General features: G+C 42.6%; 1 protein-coding gene across 1 annotated transcript in view; it reads right to left on the reverse strand.

The window, feature by feature from the left end:
- The window catches only part of TFCP2L1 (transcription factor CP2 like 1), a 35,444-nt gene that overhangs the window by 11,926 nt on the left and 5,303 nt on the right, over positions 1–18,215 (reverse strand). The window contains exons 3-8 of the mRNA XM_053982481.1: positions 6,177–6,253; positions 4,627–4,732; positions 4,273–4,379; positions 3,528–3,680; positions 2,546–2,656; positions 874–965 (exon numbers count right to left, since the gene is read on the reverse strand). Of these exons, the coding sequence (XP_053838456.1) occupies positions 874–965; positions 2,546–2,656; positions 3,528–3,680; positions 4,273–4,379; positions 4,627–4,732; positions 6,177–6,253 (646 nt within the window). The remainder of the gene's footprint in view (positions 1–873; positions 966–2,545; positions 2,657–3,527; positions 3,681–4,272; positions 4,380–4,626; positions 4,733–6,176; positions 6,254–18,215) is intronic.

Consider the following 18,215-nt stretch of genomic DNA (forward strand, 5'->3'; position numbering starts at 1 on the left):
TGCAAAACCACATTTCTACTAAATTCTCCTAAACACAGACAGGACTCCTAAACATATCAGGGATTTTACCAAAGGGAAAAAATACTCAGATTTCTCTACTAACACAAAATTTTGTAATTTCAGTGTTTGTTTTTTTTCATAGTTTGAGGGGATTCATTGAAAATTAGTGATACAACATGGATTAATACAACATGCTAATTAAGTTGTGTGGGAAGGGAATAAGATGGCAGAGTCCTACCAAAAGAAAAAGACCTATATCTAATTCCTAAGGGGAAGTATGCAGAAGGGAGGACTGATAAGTACTGAGGGACACTGCTGTATCTTTCTGACACCAGTTACCATCTTCAGCATTTCAGAATCACTAGAGCTGTCTTGGTATGATGGCTATTTAATGAATTAAACATTAGTCTTCATTAGTCCTTTGTTCTGAAATAGCATCTCAAAACCCAGGCTGTTTTGCCCCAAACAGGATTTCTTTACATGTCATTCACCTAGGAATTGAGCACCCCAAGCTACCTCAAGACAGAAAGTAAGGAAGAAACACCAACTCTGAAGAGGTGCTGAAAGCCTCTAACACACTTGTGAGAAGGTACTGGGGATTGGTGGTACAGGGCATGCTGTGTTCTTGCCAGGAGTTGCCCTGGAGGCCCTCTGATGCTCCCCTTCCAGCCACCACATAAACAAGGCACATACAAACAGTACTCTGCATTACAGGGAATTCCTGGATGGAAGGTTTTAAAGGCTTTTGGAAAATACTTTCTCCTTGCTAGAAAGGGGGGAGGTCCTTAACATCATCTTGCAGGGTATGAAATGCATGGACACACAAAGGCTACCATATCAACAGGAAAGATAAAGCATGTATTTGTTACATACCCATCTCCGAGGTTGAAGCTGTTGGGAGAACTGTTGTAGCTTGGAGATGGAGCATTGTTCATTTGATAAGGCACATCTGGCCAGGGAGAGCACTGTTGGAAGAAAGGCAGCGGGGAAACTTTCATAAGGATGGAAATAAAGGATTTGATTCTCCTCTAATACCACATTCATGTTATTGCCACACCACTAACTTCAGCTCATCACTCCTGCTGGGAGGAGGAGACAGGCCATGGATTTTCTACACTGCTCTCCAAGTGGGCTGTCAGGGGGCCAAGATTGATTCCAGTTGCGCATTCCACATTTCTTTCTCCCATTTCACAAAGCCTGTCCCCAAATAACACTGGGCCAAAGTGTGCACAGCTGTAAGTCAGAGCAACGCCAGTAAGTCAACTCAGACTGAAGGCAGCAATGATACAGAAATACCCCTGGTCTCAATTATAAATCTCTAATTAAATCCAGGCAAGAGACAAAAATGCTCCTGTGGCATTGCTTCAGGTTTATACCAGCAAAAGAGCAGAATTTGAACCAGCCTGCTGAAACCTCTGGCTATTAGTCAAACAGCTCCAGTCATAAACGGGTACTAAATGGAGAAAATTTAAGATAGGCAGACACAAAGATACTAAAAGCCTTCACAAAATATAGGTCAGACACCACATTCCATGACAGTAGTGTAAAACCAGAGTAACCCAGATAGAATTGGTGACTCTGTTCTGAATTTAAGCCACAGTAATCAGCAGGAGAAATCTAGCCCTGTTGAACCCCCCACCACCAAGAGCTCAAGAAAATACTCTGTAGTGGCCTTGTTTGCAATGATAAAAAGACAGCAAGTGTAGCTTTGGAGCTTTATCATCTCCACAAACACTAGCAAATATTTTATGATCTCCACAAGCACTGGCAAATATTTAACTCTTTGGCAACCCACATTTCCCCACGCAATATGTCAAAGTGCATTAGAGCCCACAGGGAGAGTCTGAGATCTGCCAACTCAGTAGAATTAGGTCTGTCAATCAGAAAACATGCTGGTTGCTCCTGGCAACATGAGGAAAATGGAGTGGGAGAGATTGGATCTCACAAATAGGAAGTTGATTTAAATTAAGAATAATTAATATCATTTTTGGAAGTTCAGCAAGCTGCTCTAAAAAGAAAAAAAAGAATGCAGATGCATCAGGATATAAGACACAAGATATTGCTAGAGTACAACCCAGAATCTTACATGTAACAACAGCTTCATAGACACATTCACAGAAAAACAGATTAATAATTTAATCAGACAGCCTATTCATCTGCTCAAGTGTCCCATCTCCAACATGAGCTTTTGCCAAGCAGTTCTGAAAAAAAATACAGACAACCATATTTTCATACAACTGGCACCTGAGGGCCATGACAAGTGCCCAGGAGCATAGTGGTGAAAATTGAGAAAGTTGTTGGGTTTTGTTTTTTTTTTTTTTTTAAAGCAGGTTGCTGAGGGTTAGTTTACACCCCAAGACATAAGAAACTTTGGCATCTTTCATAAATTTCAACAGTGAGTCATTTTATAATTTCACTCCACTCTCAGTTTCACTCAGATCTGAGCACACTTGTCTCCACAAGGCAATCTCCAGGGCTCAGAAGCTGTTTTCTTTTAAATTTATCTCCCAACATGATGTAGCATGATGTGTCTATAACACTTTACCTCTGTGAGAATAGTTGTCTCGTAGGAAGGCTGATACTTCTCCTTCTCTTGGGTGGTCTTCTTTTCCATTTTTTCCCTGTCAGTCTTCTGCTTTCTGTCTGCTCCTTTAGGCTATAAGTACAAGCACAGGCTCTCCCTTATGCCAAGCATTACAAGTTTGGAGACAGAGGCCAACAGATTTATCTAATCTGTTCACAAAAGCCTCCTTAAGTTTTATGGGAATTCTACATATGAAACAAGATCAGATCTGCATTTTCTAGACAAAAGAATTAATCAAGCATCCCTACTGTTTCTGTACATCCACCACTAAGCCTACTGCAATTGTGAAACAGGCTGACCACAGTCCTGAGATACAGACTGAAATAGTTGGAATCGCAAGTTATGCACCTCAACTGGCATTTGTACTATCTTTCCAGAAACAAGAAAGGTATTACTGACAGAACAAAACTAGAGCAGCAGATCCCTTGAGAAAACAGGCCTATGGAGAGTTTGTCGTTAAGCAGCTATAGGTCTGCCATGCCCAGATTAGGAGCTTCTAAGATGCTCTTTCTCCCAGTCATTTTCTCCTCCAGGTATCACAGAGACAAACTCTGCTCCAACAACAACAACAAAGTATTTAAGATCTCCATAATGAAATCTTATTGTTCATGGAGGGTTCAATCAAAGAAACTGAAGATGCCCTGATGTCTTGATTGCCTAGGAGCATCAAAACACACTGGATACCCTAAATATCTCAGTACTTTTGCAGTGTTTGAAGTACAATGGACTGGCACAAGTCTTAGTGCAACACTTTAACTGGAACTGCTGTGTAGTTCAGTGTTTATACCATCATGTGCACTGGAGTCTGTTTGAGATCTTAAGGATTCCCAGTTAAAAGTCCGTTCTTTTACTCCAATATTTGCATCGCTCCTATACCATCTTCAATCTTTGCATGTTCCCGTGCCTTAATCTAGTTGATGACAAAGCCAAAACCACCTCATACCTTGAACACTTTGATCTGGCAGCTTGCAGAATGCAAGTGTTCTGTGTATTCACCATTTTCATTCTGCTTAAAGGTGTCAATTTGCACTCGGAAGGGGACCCCTTTCTCTCCTCCATGTTTCCGTGGAGTAAATTCTGTGCTGATGCAATGTACCTGGCAAAACAGAAACTGTGCTCATCTCTGGAGACAGTTGGAATTTGTGCTCATCTAAATTTCAGATACTGCCTGAACAAGAGGTTTTGGCTCCTCACAAAAAACTAAAAGACGCAGAAGAGTTCATATGTTTTAATTTCTGTTCAACAAAATAATCAGGAGAACAAGCAGTTCAGAAAGAAACAGGGCATCAGGAAAAGCATCCTTTGATTTAAGTAAATCCTTCATTCATATTAAAAACAGATCGCTGATGCTCAGAATGAGAAATAGTCATGAAAGAGCAAAGCAAGGAAAAGTAACAGGTTATAAACATTTTCCCCAAAACAAAACCTATGCTTAGAAAGCAACACCCGTGTCCGAGTACTTTTTTAAAGAAAATCCTGGCAGTGGCAGGTAGCACTCCAACATTAACAGGTAGCCAGCAAATTGATTTAGTGAGTATCCTACAAATTAATGACACATGATTATCATGAGTTAGTAATTATCATTACCATCCTTCTCTCTTGTTCATGTACTGGCTATTTTGTCTCCCCAGGTCTTTAAAAGGTATCTAACCACTGTATCTACAACAGAAATATGACTTATCTCTTACCTGAATGAATGCTGAAGCCCTCTTTGACGGATCCCAGAGAAATTCAACGGTGTTCAACTGGGTTGGGCTAGCCCTGGGATCCAAGATACCAACTGACAGCGGGATATCTGTAGAAGAAAACCCCTAAAATTTTAAAAATATTAAATTGAAGAAGAGAAAGCATTTCCATACAATCAGAACATGCATGTGAAAGCGAAGCCATCAAAGACATCTCTACTTGGGACCTATAGTGCTAGATCTCCTTCCCTCCCAAAGACATACAGGATTCCTAAAAAACCTAAACACACATGCAAACGCTCCATGCACCACTGATCTCCCCAACACTGCAGAGGTGCCACAATGAAATAGTCTCACCTATATCAAGGATGCGGTCCCCAGGCCGACTCCACCTCCAGCCCTCGAGCTGCTGATGCTCTGTGTACTGCAGGCGGCGGTCATGGAAAACTACACGAATTATACTCTGTTAAAAAAAGACAGCAGTATGAACAATGGGATCCAGATGACTGGATGTCTCAAGGTGACTTTGGTTTTCCAGAGTAGAAGCAAAAGCTGATCTGTTATGCTTCTCACCCTCATTGATGAGGAGAGTAGAAGGGTCTACCTAAGAGACCCATCACCATGTGTATCAAATTCCTAAGGGACCCTCTGAGAGAAACACACTTCCCCCTCCACAAAAAAGCTCATAGGGGGATAATATTTAATGCAACTGTACCATGTCCCAACCCCAGTATTATCCCATTCTGATTTGCAAATGTAGAAGCCAGCTCACCTGTCCCTGCCCCGGTGGAGCTGACATGTCCAGACACCCTGCCAGTGGGAATTAAACTTTATTCCAGCCATTAAGAGCCAGTCATTGGATTTGCCCCAGAGTAGTTAAACAAGAGTAGGTAGAGTAGGAAAGCGTCTGTAACAGCAGGCTGGTCTGCAATGGTGCAGCCATGCCAAAAACTGGAGAAAAAAAAGGCTGGAATAAGGGCAATCCCCAGGGCAGACAAGTCCTAAGTACTCCTAACTAATATGTTCTTTTGTATATTCACAGTGCTACACTTACATGAGTTAATGACCCCTAACATCCCAGTTTCTCAAGCCCACACTCTTGCTGGGGACTTCTGTATCAAGTGAGCAACTTTTGCCAGTGAACCTGAGAAATGCCCAAATCAAACCCTAGCTTCCAGATGCAAACAAGCCACAGTGGGAACACCTGCAAAATTGGAATCCCAATCCACATACTACCTGAAATGGGCCAAAAGACAAACAGGGAACGACCTAAACTTGGACAACATTTGAAATCTAAATTGGAATACTAATTTTGCAACTAGTTCCCACTTCTCAAAGGAAATCCTGAGGCAGAAAGTCAAGAATTGAAGTTTGGATCCAGAACCAGGGTCCAGACCAATGTTTTTGAATTTGAACTGTTTTGGCAGTGGAGGAAACAACAGGAAAAAGTCCCCCAAACCAAATGATCAAGTTCTGTATGTTCATTGTTATGCCCATTACCAAAGTAAACTGAAGCTATACAGAATCTGCCTGGCAGAACTATGTAAACACCCGGGCCCTCCATTTGTCACATAACAACCCAGGCATGTTGCTGCAATTCAGCAGGGAGACAAGTCTGCCTCTCCACAGCTTTGACCATGTTCACCACTGAACTTTGGGATTCCCCTGAACCCAACATTCATAGTGAAACTCTGGGGTCACGATCACAAACAGAATAAAGGTTCCCCTGAAGCTCTGCAAAGCCAAGCTGCATAGTCCCATGAAACTAGCACTCAACTCCATCACCCCTGCTTCCATTAAAAACAATGGCAAAGTGTTTTCCATTGTCTCAGTGGGAGCAAGGTCAGGCCCTTCATTAAAGGCTGTATGTAGTAGCAGGAATAAAAGAAATCTATATTTCTCCTTACCTTTACATATTTTGTGTTTAAATCTTGAAACTCTCCCAATTTCCTATTCTCAAGTAGACGGATTTCATAAGACTGACCTAGAGTTTAAGGAAACATTTCCAAGGTGTTTAATATGTTGTAGCAATGAGAGAGTCATGCTGGCATTTATGTGGCTGATAAAGCATACGTTTGATCAGGGAAAGCTTATTTTTGCTAACATAACGCATTTGCCCCAGTAATCGATAGGCACTAAAGCACAGCAGAAATCTGAGGGGAAGGTTTGTCTTTTGGCAGCTAAAAGCTCTGCATTAGGGCATCGATTATAGCTGTCTCCCAGGGCTGCTATGGTTTTCTGGTCACCCTCCAGAAAGTCACCAGGGTGCTTGAGGCAGCTGTCCCCCCATGCCACTTGGCTGTAACAGCGCTGCCTTTGTCTGTCCCTTCTGCTAAAGCAATTCTGCCAAAGCAATGGTTGTGTGAAGAGGTGCTGGCACAACAGGTCCAGAACAATTCTGCAGAGAATGGCAGCTGGGGAAAATCTTGCCATCTTCAGCGAGCTGTCAGGCCTGCAAGGTGTTTTGGTGAACCACAAAAACAAAATTTGCTTTATAAGGCCTGGAAAGTTGCTGCCAAGGGCATAAATATTCCTTCAGACGTGTGTGGAGGGAGCAATGGGGTATTACAGCATGTGCAAGGACCAGCTCCGGGAAGGGATTACACACTCCACCACCCCACCACCATCCTGACGTAAGGAATTTAGTCAATTCAACAGAATTCAGCTAACTGCTTTATGAAATAACATCTCTTCAAGGCTGACAGCAGACAAAGGAGACTGATGTCTCAATACCTTACACACAGAAATGACTAAGACAGTACAAAAGCTCATTGTACTACACCGAGTCTTTAAAATAAGACTGCAACCAGTACCAAGGCAGGATAGGATCATTAGGATTAATGGAGCATATGTGTACCTTATAGCTAGCTTTTCTTGTTCATCTTGCTATCTTTATCTTCCCTTTCCCTGAAAAATGCACAGGGTATGACAAGGCAAGCACCAAGGAGGAGATTGGTTTGGTTTTTCTGGCTCAACCAGCATCTCTGCAGAACTGGCCCTGCAGAAAACTGCAAAGCAGATCTATCTCCCTCTAAGCAGCTTCTACCAGCAGAGACAAAAATGCTACATTTTTGGATCTGGATTTAGAAATGGAAGACTTATGACAGCAGATGTGTCAGAGAGGCAGAGCACCTTTTGAGAATCCCATCCACATGAGTACAGACCGTATCCACAGAGCACAGAGATAACTGTGCTTATTCAGCTGGCTGGCAGATAGGAAAAGGAAAAAAAAGGAAGGACAAGACAGGCCATACTGAAGCCCCAAATGTTTGCAAAACAGCCCTACTGATGTTAATAGGAGTTCTGCAAACAGGAAATGACCCTTGAATCCAGCAAGTGACTTAGGGCATGGGGAGAGCAGAGAATAAACCATATGAAGTACCAAAATAACCATGGCAACATGGACCAATCTTTACCCATCTCTTGGCACATAAGTAAAACAAAATTACAAAAGTGAGTTGCCTTTGAAGACTGCTAGACAAAAGTGGATGTTGTTAACCACAGTCCTGAAATTGAGGTCTTCCACACTTAAACTCACAAGACTTCCTAATGTTCCCATTGACACATGTTACTATTGTTCACCTGGCAAACTTTAGAGATATGTACATCATCAATATTGCTATGTTAGCATAAAAAAGATCAAGGTCAGGTTAAAAAAATGGGTTTTCTCTCAGAATCATAGAAAAGACCCTTTAGACCATCAAGTCCAACCATTAACCTATGAATGCCAAGTCCATCACTAAAACATGTCCCTAAGTGCCACATCTGCTGTACATGTTTATCAATGTTGTACAAATTGGCTGCTCAGTGGTTCAGCTTGGAGATACACTTCACCAGCTACAGAGTGATATAGTTCATAATCTTGAACCCATTTATATAGCCAAGCAGCTCTTCCACCTACAGTTGATTCCCATGCAAATATGAGGCTAATTAATCATTACAGAAGATTAATTTGGGTTTTGAAAGCAAGAGACAGTAAAATACATCTGTGACTGTACTCAGGGGTAACAAGGACAGCAAAATGTAGTGGTATGAGCTATGCTATGGAGGAAGGCAATGGTCAAACCAGAAGCATTGTCAGCCATTCAGCAATTATCTCAGGAATGAGCAGGTTTTTGGGACACCCTTGTGCACTGATAGACTCTCACACTTTGGTCAGCCTGATCTGCTTATCTTCAGTTACAATGAGACAAAAGAAAATAACAGGCATAAAAACATCATCCATGTTCCTTTCAAACTAGCATCAAGCACTCAAAAACTCTGCAGCATGCCATTTCTGACCCCCTTGCAGGGATAGGGGCAGAATTGCAACCTGGCAGGCAGTGGGCACCATACATCTCCACCTGACAGGAGTGATTCACCTCAGAAGGAATCAGAAACAGATCCTGTAGACCAGTGAAAAAGAAACTGCAGTGTAGACAGAGTTAATATTAAACAGAAAGCCAAAGAGGAAATAACATGCTTTGATGAAAGATATATGGGTCATCTGATGGAAGCCCTGGAATGCAGTTTATGCCACAAAAAACCTCAATCAAAATGGTATTTTATGCTAACTGCTTTTCCCTTGAACTATGAATGTTTAACTTGAGTTGCTACATGATTATCAAACAAGACTGCTCCCAGCCAAGCTTCAGAAAACATGAGGGTATTTTCCCCTCTCTGTGAAACTGTCAGTGAGAATTTGGTCCCAATTCCTCAAAGTTCCCTTATATATCTATCTTCTGGTAGTGGTTTTTAATTTATTCTCCTTAAAGCTTTCTAGCAAATTCATTGCTTTGTGGTTTATGGTACCCAGAATTTATTAGCACGGACAGCATTCAGATACTTGTACTTTTATAGCACCAAACTGCTTGGATTATACTTTTTCCTTGGAAAATACTTTCCAAACCTTGGTCACTCTGTATTTTCCACCATTGCTACCAGCAAAACAAGTGAAATGGTGAATTACAATCTCAGCCCTGCAATTATTACTGTAGAGAAAAAAGGCTCTAAAGAATGACCACTTGGATGCTAGAAAACAAAACCTCTCTGTAAAATAAAGCAAATAATAGCAATCTAACCTGAAGGAAACTGAACTCCCCCTGGCGTCAAAGAGGGCAAATAAATCTTTGGCTGTGATACACAGATCATTTATGAATCCTGCATCACTGACTCACCAGCATAAGCAGGCACACACTGACAGTTTTCTGCTAAAACTAAATCAGTAACAGATCATTCTTAGTCAGGTGTCCAACTCTGTAAAGAAACATGTCTGTAAGTGTGACTAAACAATCTGCATTTCCAGTTCCCAAGTTAGACTACAACTAGCTAAGCCCACAAGAAAGCTGGAATACAGAGTTCCCCCATACTGAGTTTTTCCATGTGTCTCAGATGGAAACACAGATTAATACAGGTCAGACTACAACTTTCCAAGTCAATATGTGGTGGTAAAGTTGGAGACAGGAGCAGAGGATACCACTGCTGAGACTACAGTGATTTGATTGAATAGCCCAGGTCAGATGTAATACTGGGCACATGCACAGGGGCACCTAAAGCACTTCCGTCACCACCTGAAACGAAGGCAACACTTTGCAAGCAATCCCCAGCACAGCTGATGCTGCAGCAGCCTCCGGCACAACTGTGTGACCCAGTGCTCCCCTCACTCACCACAATCCTTCTTCCCCACCTCAGGCAGAGAACAGGACAGTAATAAATATTCAGAAAACCACAGCACATTTCCTGAGATGCAGTTTGTCTCCCAACTTCATAGAAAGCTTCAGGGGCACCAATAAATACCCGGGCAGGTGACGATATACTGTAATTTCTATTTTAATCAGACATTCTCTGGGCAAAAGGAAATTCATGTAATCTCCTCCTAGGCTAGAGTTTGAGCAACTCGCTTTACAAACAAAGTAGCACCCAGTAAAATAGTAACCACCCAGGTCCAGAGAGTTCCTGGTTCATAATTCATGAAGCAATTCCACCTATCTGAAGGAGGATTTATAGACTGCTTATTTTTTTAAACTTGCATTGTCTTTGATAATTAGCGCACGTTAAATATGGGCATGGCCACTTGACGTGAGGCCAGCAGAATTTAAAATCAAGCACTTACTACAGATGAAAAATAATTTAGTTCAACACAGGAATGATTTCACCTGCTCAAAAGGTACAAGTTTATCAGCTTACTGATTTCCATTGAATTCAGACAGCCATAGAAATTTTAGGTAATTTCTGAATCAAAAGATTATCACTATTTCAAGCTCAAAGTTACATTTTGTTCAAAGGTCATTTTACTACACAACCACAATATCCTGTTTGCTTTTCTTCGTTTTGGCATTACATTTCAAGGGCCACTTGCACTATGCATTTTGTGGTTTTCTGCACAATACACCAATACAATGCACTAATTTCCAATTATGATGTTGATGTTCCAGGCTGATATGACTCAGGCCTTACTTAATCTAACAAAGTAGCCTTTCCAGAAATTAATTAAACCCTAAACTTTGAATAAGCAATATCCCCAACACAAGCCTGTGGAAAAAGGAAAAAAAAAAAACCAAAAACCAACAGTGTGTCCTCTTTCTCAGAATGGATCCACACAACACTAGACAGAACCAGCCTGGAAACTGTTTGATTATTAAGCCAAGCCAATAAAAATTCCATTTAGCAACTTTATATGGACATCCTAAGGAGCGCACAGATAAAGGCAAAGGAATGCTGACAGTCAAATGCACCATGCAGAAGGAGGGGGAGTGAAAAAAAAAAAAAAAGAAAGCATTTATCATACCAAACCAAAGAATATCCAGCAGGCAGGAGGATCACCTTTGAAACAACCAAACAATTATTCAGGGCATCAGGCACACACAAAGATTTTTCTGACAAAAAAGATTAATGAGCCCTCAGGGTAAACAGACAAGAGTGGCAGAGCTGGCATGTGAACTTGCACGCTTGATGACACACACCTTTTCCGCCAGTCACAAGCAAAAATAAAAATTAGCATAAAAGACTTGCTCAAGTGTCCCATGTGTGGACACTGCAGGACAAGAAGCAAAAGCAGAAACCTCAATCCCTGAACCACAAATGACAGTGAGATATTCTGCAGTTGCTTACTGTAGCCTCATTTGACAAGATGCTGTAGATGTTTATCCAGCGGATATTATGAATTCACCAGCTACACAATAGGCCACCCTGGAAGTTCCCACTATGCTAGGAACATGGAAATCCTGCAAAGGAGGACAAGCTGTGGGCCAAGAAATGCAAAAGGAACACTAGAGTTATTCTAACACTGCAGGCCCATCTTGCCCCACATCCCATCTCCAACACAGCAGCCAGAGAATGGAGCAGGGTCAGTAAAGCCAGCATTTCCTTCCTTGCCATATCGTCACAGTTTCTGGTATTCAGTGTCCAGATTGCATCTACACTAAGCTGCCCAATCATGACCAATGCTCATTGACTCCTTTGTGTGGTCTCCTTCTGAATTTGCTTCTACAGTGGCAATCAGAACCACAATTTACACATACCTTGCTTTAGCATTGACAGTCTGGGCCTTCATCTGCCTCCTGCCTCTCTCTCCTTGCACAAAGCCCCCTTAGCTCCACCATGTTTTGGCACCCAGGAGTTCAACAATGAGGATTCCTGCTCCGCTTGCCCCTACCAACAGGGCAACAACGCTACAGGAACACAGCACAGCAATTCAACTCCTAATTCTACCACCACACCACAGAGCTTCATTGTCATCATGTTGCTTTTATGTTTTTCCTCCTTTTACAATGTGCCCCCAACTCAAGGGGGGTTTTTCTTGCCTCCTTTTTCTACTTCCCTACCTCTTTCTTGTGGGAAAGCCAAAGAGCTGCCTCAGAGCCAAGTTTGCTGCAGGAAAATTTCACTGCTCATTTACTATATGAACATTTTTCTGAGTCCTACTCTCCACAGACTTTTGAAGATGGCCTATTCTACAGTGGTGACACTTTATAGCTAACAGGCACTAACAGCAATACTCCTCATTTACAATGGTTTCCACTCAAGAGAGGGAGGTCCATTTAAATCCCCAAAGAATACAGTCTCACTTTGAATCAAGGGCACAAAACAAGCCAGCAGACACAAAAACACTTCTAGTTGCTAACTTCACTGTGTGCACTTGGGTGTCTTTTGCATAGACTTCCACTTGATCTCACCTAAGCTAAACCATGTTATGAATGCTGATTTTTAATACAAATTAATCAGTGAAAAAAATTATGGACCTCCAGTGGAAAGCTGGAAAAAGACCTACCCTGTGAAAATAATTTCTTCCTGTATTTCCATTTCTTTCGCATGTACTTGAAACACTCAGGATTATCTTAGTCACATCTGTCTAGCTCAGAAAACCTCAACCCTCTCTATGTAAGTAAAAAATACAGGTTTTTTCTGGTTTCAACCTGTTTTAAGTCAATTTGGACAACAGGTTTTATAGCTCTGAAGGAGTAGCTTTGTGTGTAATATTTACTTGAGTTTCAGATAACTAAAAAGAATGGCCCTGGGTGAGGGTGCTGACGAGGGATGCAGAAGAGCTGAGTATGACTCCTGACCCCACCTAGCAGCTCCCTTAGATGCCCTCAGGTTAAGTCCCTTCCTTCACCACATTTCTACAATAGGAAACTGGGAGAATCAAGTCCCACTCCCACCCACGGCTGCTACCACAGGGCAGGAAAGGAGACGGGAACAAAACTGACTGTTCCTTCCACACCAGTCACAAACGTGGCACCAAGCTGGGACAGGAGCAATTTCACTGCTTGCTGTCTAATTTCAGAGACACAGAATAAATGCTTCATAGGAAGCAAATAAGAGGAAAAAAAAAAAAAAAAAAAAAGGTGCTTTCCGCCCTACCTCTTTAGGAAAAAAAGTATATTCTTTTATAAAAATGTATATTATTCCTACAAAAAAAAAGCTAATCAGGTCAAACCTGAGTATTTCTCAAGCTTCTTACTGCTACTTAAAATGTGATCTTTTAAGGCACAAATTAGAGGAGGCTAATTTTCTACATCACCTCACACTGACAGTAACATTCACACAAACATCAAATCCTGTAAAATCACAGGCAAAAAATTCTGTCATAATTAAAGGAATCTCAGATATGGATAATGACGTAAAGTAAAAAAATTATGTGAAATAATCAGGAAAAAATCCTCCCAGTATTTTCATACTTCTTACTACACTCTGAGGAACTTCTGAGCACTCCCTTTTTTCACAGATATTGAAGATTTATGGGGAAACAAAATGCAGTCTAGGGGCTTCCAGTAGGATTTGTGCACAGGCTACAGTCCAGCAAGCTCACAATCCCATTTGAATTTCATCCAGATGTTAGCAACAGAAGAAAGGATTACAAAAAGAATAGAAAACAGCCTCTTGGTTAAAAGACAACTGAGATTCTAGCTTCCTCGGGACAACAGAAGTCAGATGCTCTACTTACACAGAGGTGCCCTGTCATCTGAAGCAAGATTCATAGTGAGCTTTGGGATGGTGTGGTTTGGAGACAGGGTTGTTTATCCTGGGCTGCCAAGTGAAGACAGAGTTGCCAAACATATGGGGAAATTGCTTCTAGCACAATTAATGGCTTCAGCTGAGACACCAGAACCTACTCAGAGCTGTCTTCAAAGTCAGGCAGGAGGACAAATTCCTTCTCCAAAGATGAAGTGCACCACAAGAACCAAAAACACCAAAAGCCACTTTCAGAAATGGGAAAGACAAATTAGAATTGTTAGCCATTTCATTTTTAAGCCATCTAAACCCAAGAACAGAGTGGAAAGGGCTCAAGGAGCAGTATGGCATCCCATAATGATTACAGAAAAAGGATACATGGGTGGGTAGGCAGGAACCAGGGAGCACCTGGTACTCACAGTCTCAATGGCACAAAGCCACTGTTGTGCCTGTGATCTCAGGCAAGGGTGGAGCGTTTGTCCACATGGGAGAAGCCACCAGCAGCGGAGCTCCTACATATGCCCAGGGCCTGGTCAGTGATGGCAGTCACTGTTAGGAAAAGAGGTAGCTCCTAGCACGGGACAAAGCAAAAATATCCCCATAAACAGAGCTATAATTAAACCAGAAGCACACCCAGCCAGAGCTGGTCACTCAGCCTTCTCTACACTTCATTTAGGCAAATAAAGAACCATTCCAGGAAAAGTATAAACATCCAGGCAGTTGTGACCCCATAAAAACTCAATTACGTAGGAGTTAACGTCAATATAAAACAGCTTTTTTCATTTACTGTAAATCTCAGTGTTTAAAACTGGGTTCTCTTGCTGTGGATTAGGCAACTAAATTTGAGCTTTAGAGTTTTTAAGGGAGGCAAAGGCTCTCTTCTTCCCCCTCCTGTAAGCAATTTCATCTCCTACCCAAACAATTAGGCATCTACTCCAAAGCAGCCTCTTGCCCAGTGCTTCCTGCACCTTTCTTTGGAGAAGCAACCGGAGCACATCTGCACTTGAGCTGAGGCAGGACAACACCCAACAGATTTTAAAGGCAGCACCATTTAAAATGTACCAGTTTATGCACACATATCTTGAACCTGGATATATGCCTTGGCACCCTGGGGTTGAAATTTGGGCTTTTGTTAGGTGTGACCCAGACTCAAGTCCATCATTAGGTTTATGAGGCATTGTTTGCTAATGCACCTCTACAGCAACACTCCCAAAATCACACGTTCTCTCAGATATTAGTGGTTTTCCCTCATGGCCTGGGTTTTTGGCTTGTCTTCTGAACCATCTAGGACTGGCGCTAAGGCTGACTCCTGGAAGACACCATAAAGCAGAGGTGTCCAGCCTTCCAAACTCTAGCCAGCTGTACACTAAAATCTTTGCACAGCCAAGAACCACAAGTCACACACTGCAGATCGGGAGAGCTGAACAGAGCCCAAGAACACTTTACAGGCAGATGACCGCAAGTTACTCTGAAGTACCACTGGAACACTGGGCTGGATCTCTCACACAGCTCTCAGTCACCCTCTGCCACCAAACTTAGCCTCCCTCTAGCTGAAGTAATTAACAACTGAAGTTCTGAGCCAGCCCAACACTGGTCATGAAACAAAATCATGACTTGAACAGCTCACAGTCCACATGTGGTTCTGGCACTACAAGCTGAGTCCCTTGGGCAACGACTTTCAGGTTTTTGTGATTTTTGACATTTTGTTTTTTAAAATAACTACTTCATTCCTCACATTTATTAGCATTCAGATCTACTGTACACAGTACTTGTTTCCTCCACATTCCTCCTGCTGCAATTTCTCGAACCACCTTTCCTTGCATCCATTTGTGTCCATGTTTGAAACTGGTTTCAACCAGCCATGGTCAAGCCACACCCCATATGACTGCAGACCATGAAATATGCACTGCATCAAGCCATCTTGCTGAAGCAGTGGTTTGTAATATGGTTGCTGGTTGATTGTTTGTTTGAAAATCCCTATCCACAAGAGACACTGAAACAGTGCAAAAAAGGCAGGCTAGTTCCAGAACCGTTAGGATGTTTGTGCTGCAGACTTCTGGACAGTGTAGTTCTGTTGACAGATGTGATCCCCGACCAAAGGAGAAATGCCAGCAGCAGCTTGCAGTGCAAGGACAGCACCTTTACCAGTCTCATAGACTGAAGGTGGAGTGGTATTGAGACACCATACTAATAAGCCTGTACTTTGTCCCATCAGATGAGTAATCCTCCTGAGATCCTGTAAAGACCTCTAAATGAAGGAACTGCCCTAAGGATCAACAAACTAATGCTGTGCTCAATTTGGCTCCAGTTTCCCAAGGAATGTGGGAAGGCAGGAGAGGAAAGAGATTGGGACTGACAAGTGTAATGAGTCAGTCTTTGGAAACCAAGCTACAGATTTGACTCTAGTTACCTCATTTACAGGCTGGTTCTAGAGTTGTGGCCAGAGAACACTCATGGTTTCAAACTGGAGCAGACAAACTTGGGACTCTGCCACTGTTGAATGTCCCCAAGTCAACTTAACAGCTAAGCTCACTCCATTATGCTCCCTCGCAAATCCTTCCCCTGCCCCTTTGTGCAAACACTGGTCTCTGGTTTCCAGCTCCAGAGTCCTCTCAGCCCCCATCCATGAGGAGAGTCCAGGCCAAAGACCTCTTCCTCCTCAACACCACTGATAGACCTCTGGGTCTATCCTGCAAGAAGCAAGGCTCAAGAGAAGCCATTATGCCTCACATGCCTGGAGCCTTCTTCCACCTGTACACAAACACAGCCACTTGGACAGTCCTCCTTCCTAGACCACATGAAGTCTTTTCAGATCTCACATGAAACTCTCCACTGATTCCTCTTCTATCTCTGCTATGCAACTTGGCCTTCAATTTGCTACCCCGTACTTCCAGCTTTCCACAGCCCATAGGCCAGGTCTGACGGAGCTTTCTTCCATGCAGTCAGTTCTGCATATGGACATTCCTGAGCTGGTCCACTCATCACCACTGAACCAGTCATGTGTGGAGAATGTGTTTCAGGGCAGGAAGCAGAGCTGCTTCACAGTGACAAAAGGTCATAACTGAGTGGTGAAGAGCTAAAGCTGAGAAGGAAGATTTGAACGGCAAGTGGCAAGAATCACCCAGCAAGGAGAAAACACCGAAGTCCTTACTCACAATTTGAGAAAGTAACCACACTGGATGTGAATTGCTTTGCTGGTGCTGCTGGGACAGCCACTGTCTTTGTATCTATCTTACTACAAGCCAGCCATGACTGACACACAGGCAGGGCAGAGGGACATTCATTAATGAAGTTACCCATTTGCTAAAGTAATCCATCACAACACTCAAGAAGGGAAGTTTTATGTAACAGTGCTTGGCCAATCCATGATAAACACAGAGGGAGGTTAAGGTGCAAGAGGTGTCCAGCACAAACTGATAAGGTATAAGGAATAGTCTTAAATTGCTTCACAAGATGTGGCATTGTAGCTAGGTCACAGTGCTTTGGACTCAGCCAGTTCTTCTCCCATGTCACAAGCATTGGTTCCAGAAACCTCAGTTGCCTGAAGGTCCCCTTCATGCACCTCCTCAAACTCATAGAACATAACTCTACTAAGGGGACTCATTTTCTGACAGAGCCTTTAAATCCTCATCCCTTTTTGACCCATGGCAATGTTCACCAATAGCCCACTAACAGAAACCAGATACTCCAGCTTCCCAACTCAGCCCCTCTGCACAGCTCCTGCCAGCCTCATCCCTGCTTTGCTCCTCCAGGCCTGCCCAGCTTCATGCTCTTCTGTATTCTGCAAAGACGAGGGATGAAAGATAGATGATATCCAAGAAATGACAATGAAACAGGAAGCAGTGTCAAGATGTAGCAGTAGACAACTCCTTGCAATAGTAAGCAGGACAAAGCCAACACAACATGGTCTATCTAAAAGGCAGTAACAGTCTTACTTTGCAAAGGAAAACATGGATTGCTCCAGTCATACAGTTTTTTTAAAAATCTCATGGTATTGCATTAGGAGTTGTCTAACTTTGTCCCTGCCAAGGTAAAAAAAGTAGGCACTGCTTCTAGTATGCTAAAATACTTGGCTGTCAACATTTTAAAAAAATCTTTTATTCCAATACAGGAAAGAATTGTGTTTCATAGAAGGCTCATCTCAATCTCACAATTGATATTGCCCCATTATAACCTCCTGGGATCTGCTGTGTTTAGATGAATAAACTGAGATGACAGTCACATATCCCAAGCATTTTTTAATCCTGAGAGACAGAACAGTGCCAGCTTACATGACAGAAATACCTGGTTCCTTGGGTAGAGCCTGCAGTACATCACTGATCTTTCTGTGGGGGTTCTATGGGTCTACCAGCTGTCAACACAGATCCAGCAGCCAGCTGCACCTGAGGTCAGAGTCCAAGGGAGGTCAGGGCTCCGATTTCTACCAGCGTTAAGAGAAACCTATCCAGGGAGGCACCCAAGTGAGCATCCCACTCAGTGCATGAAACTTAAAGAGATTCAGCAGTATCCTGAGG

This window comes from Vidua macroura, chromosome 7 (genome assembly GCF_024509145.1).
Source record: "Vidua macroura isolate BioBank_ID:100142 chromosome 7, ASM2450914v1, whole genome shotgun sequence".
In the NCBI taxonomy this organism is placed as follows: Eukaryota; Metazoa; Chordata; class Aves; order Passeriformes; family Viduidae; genus Vidua; species Vidua macroura.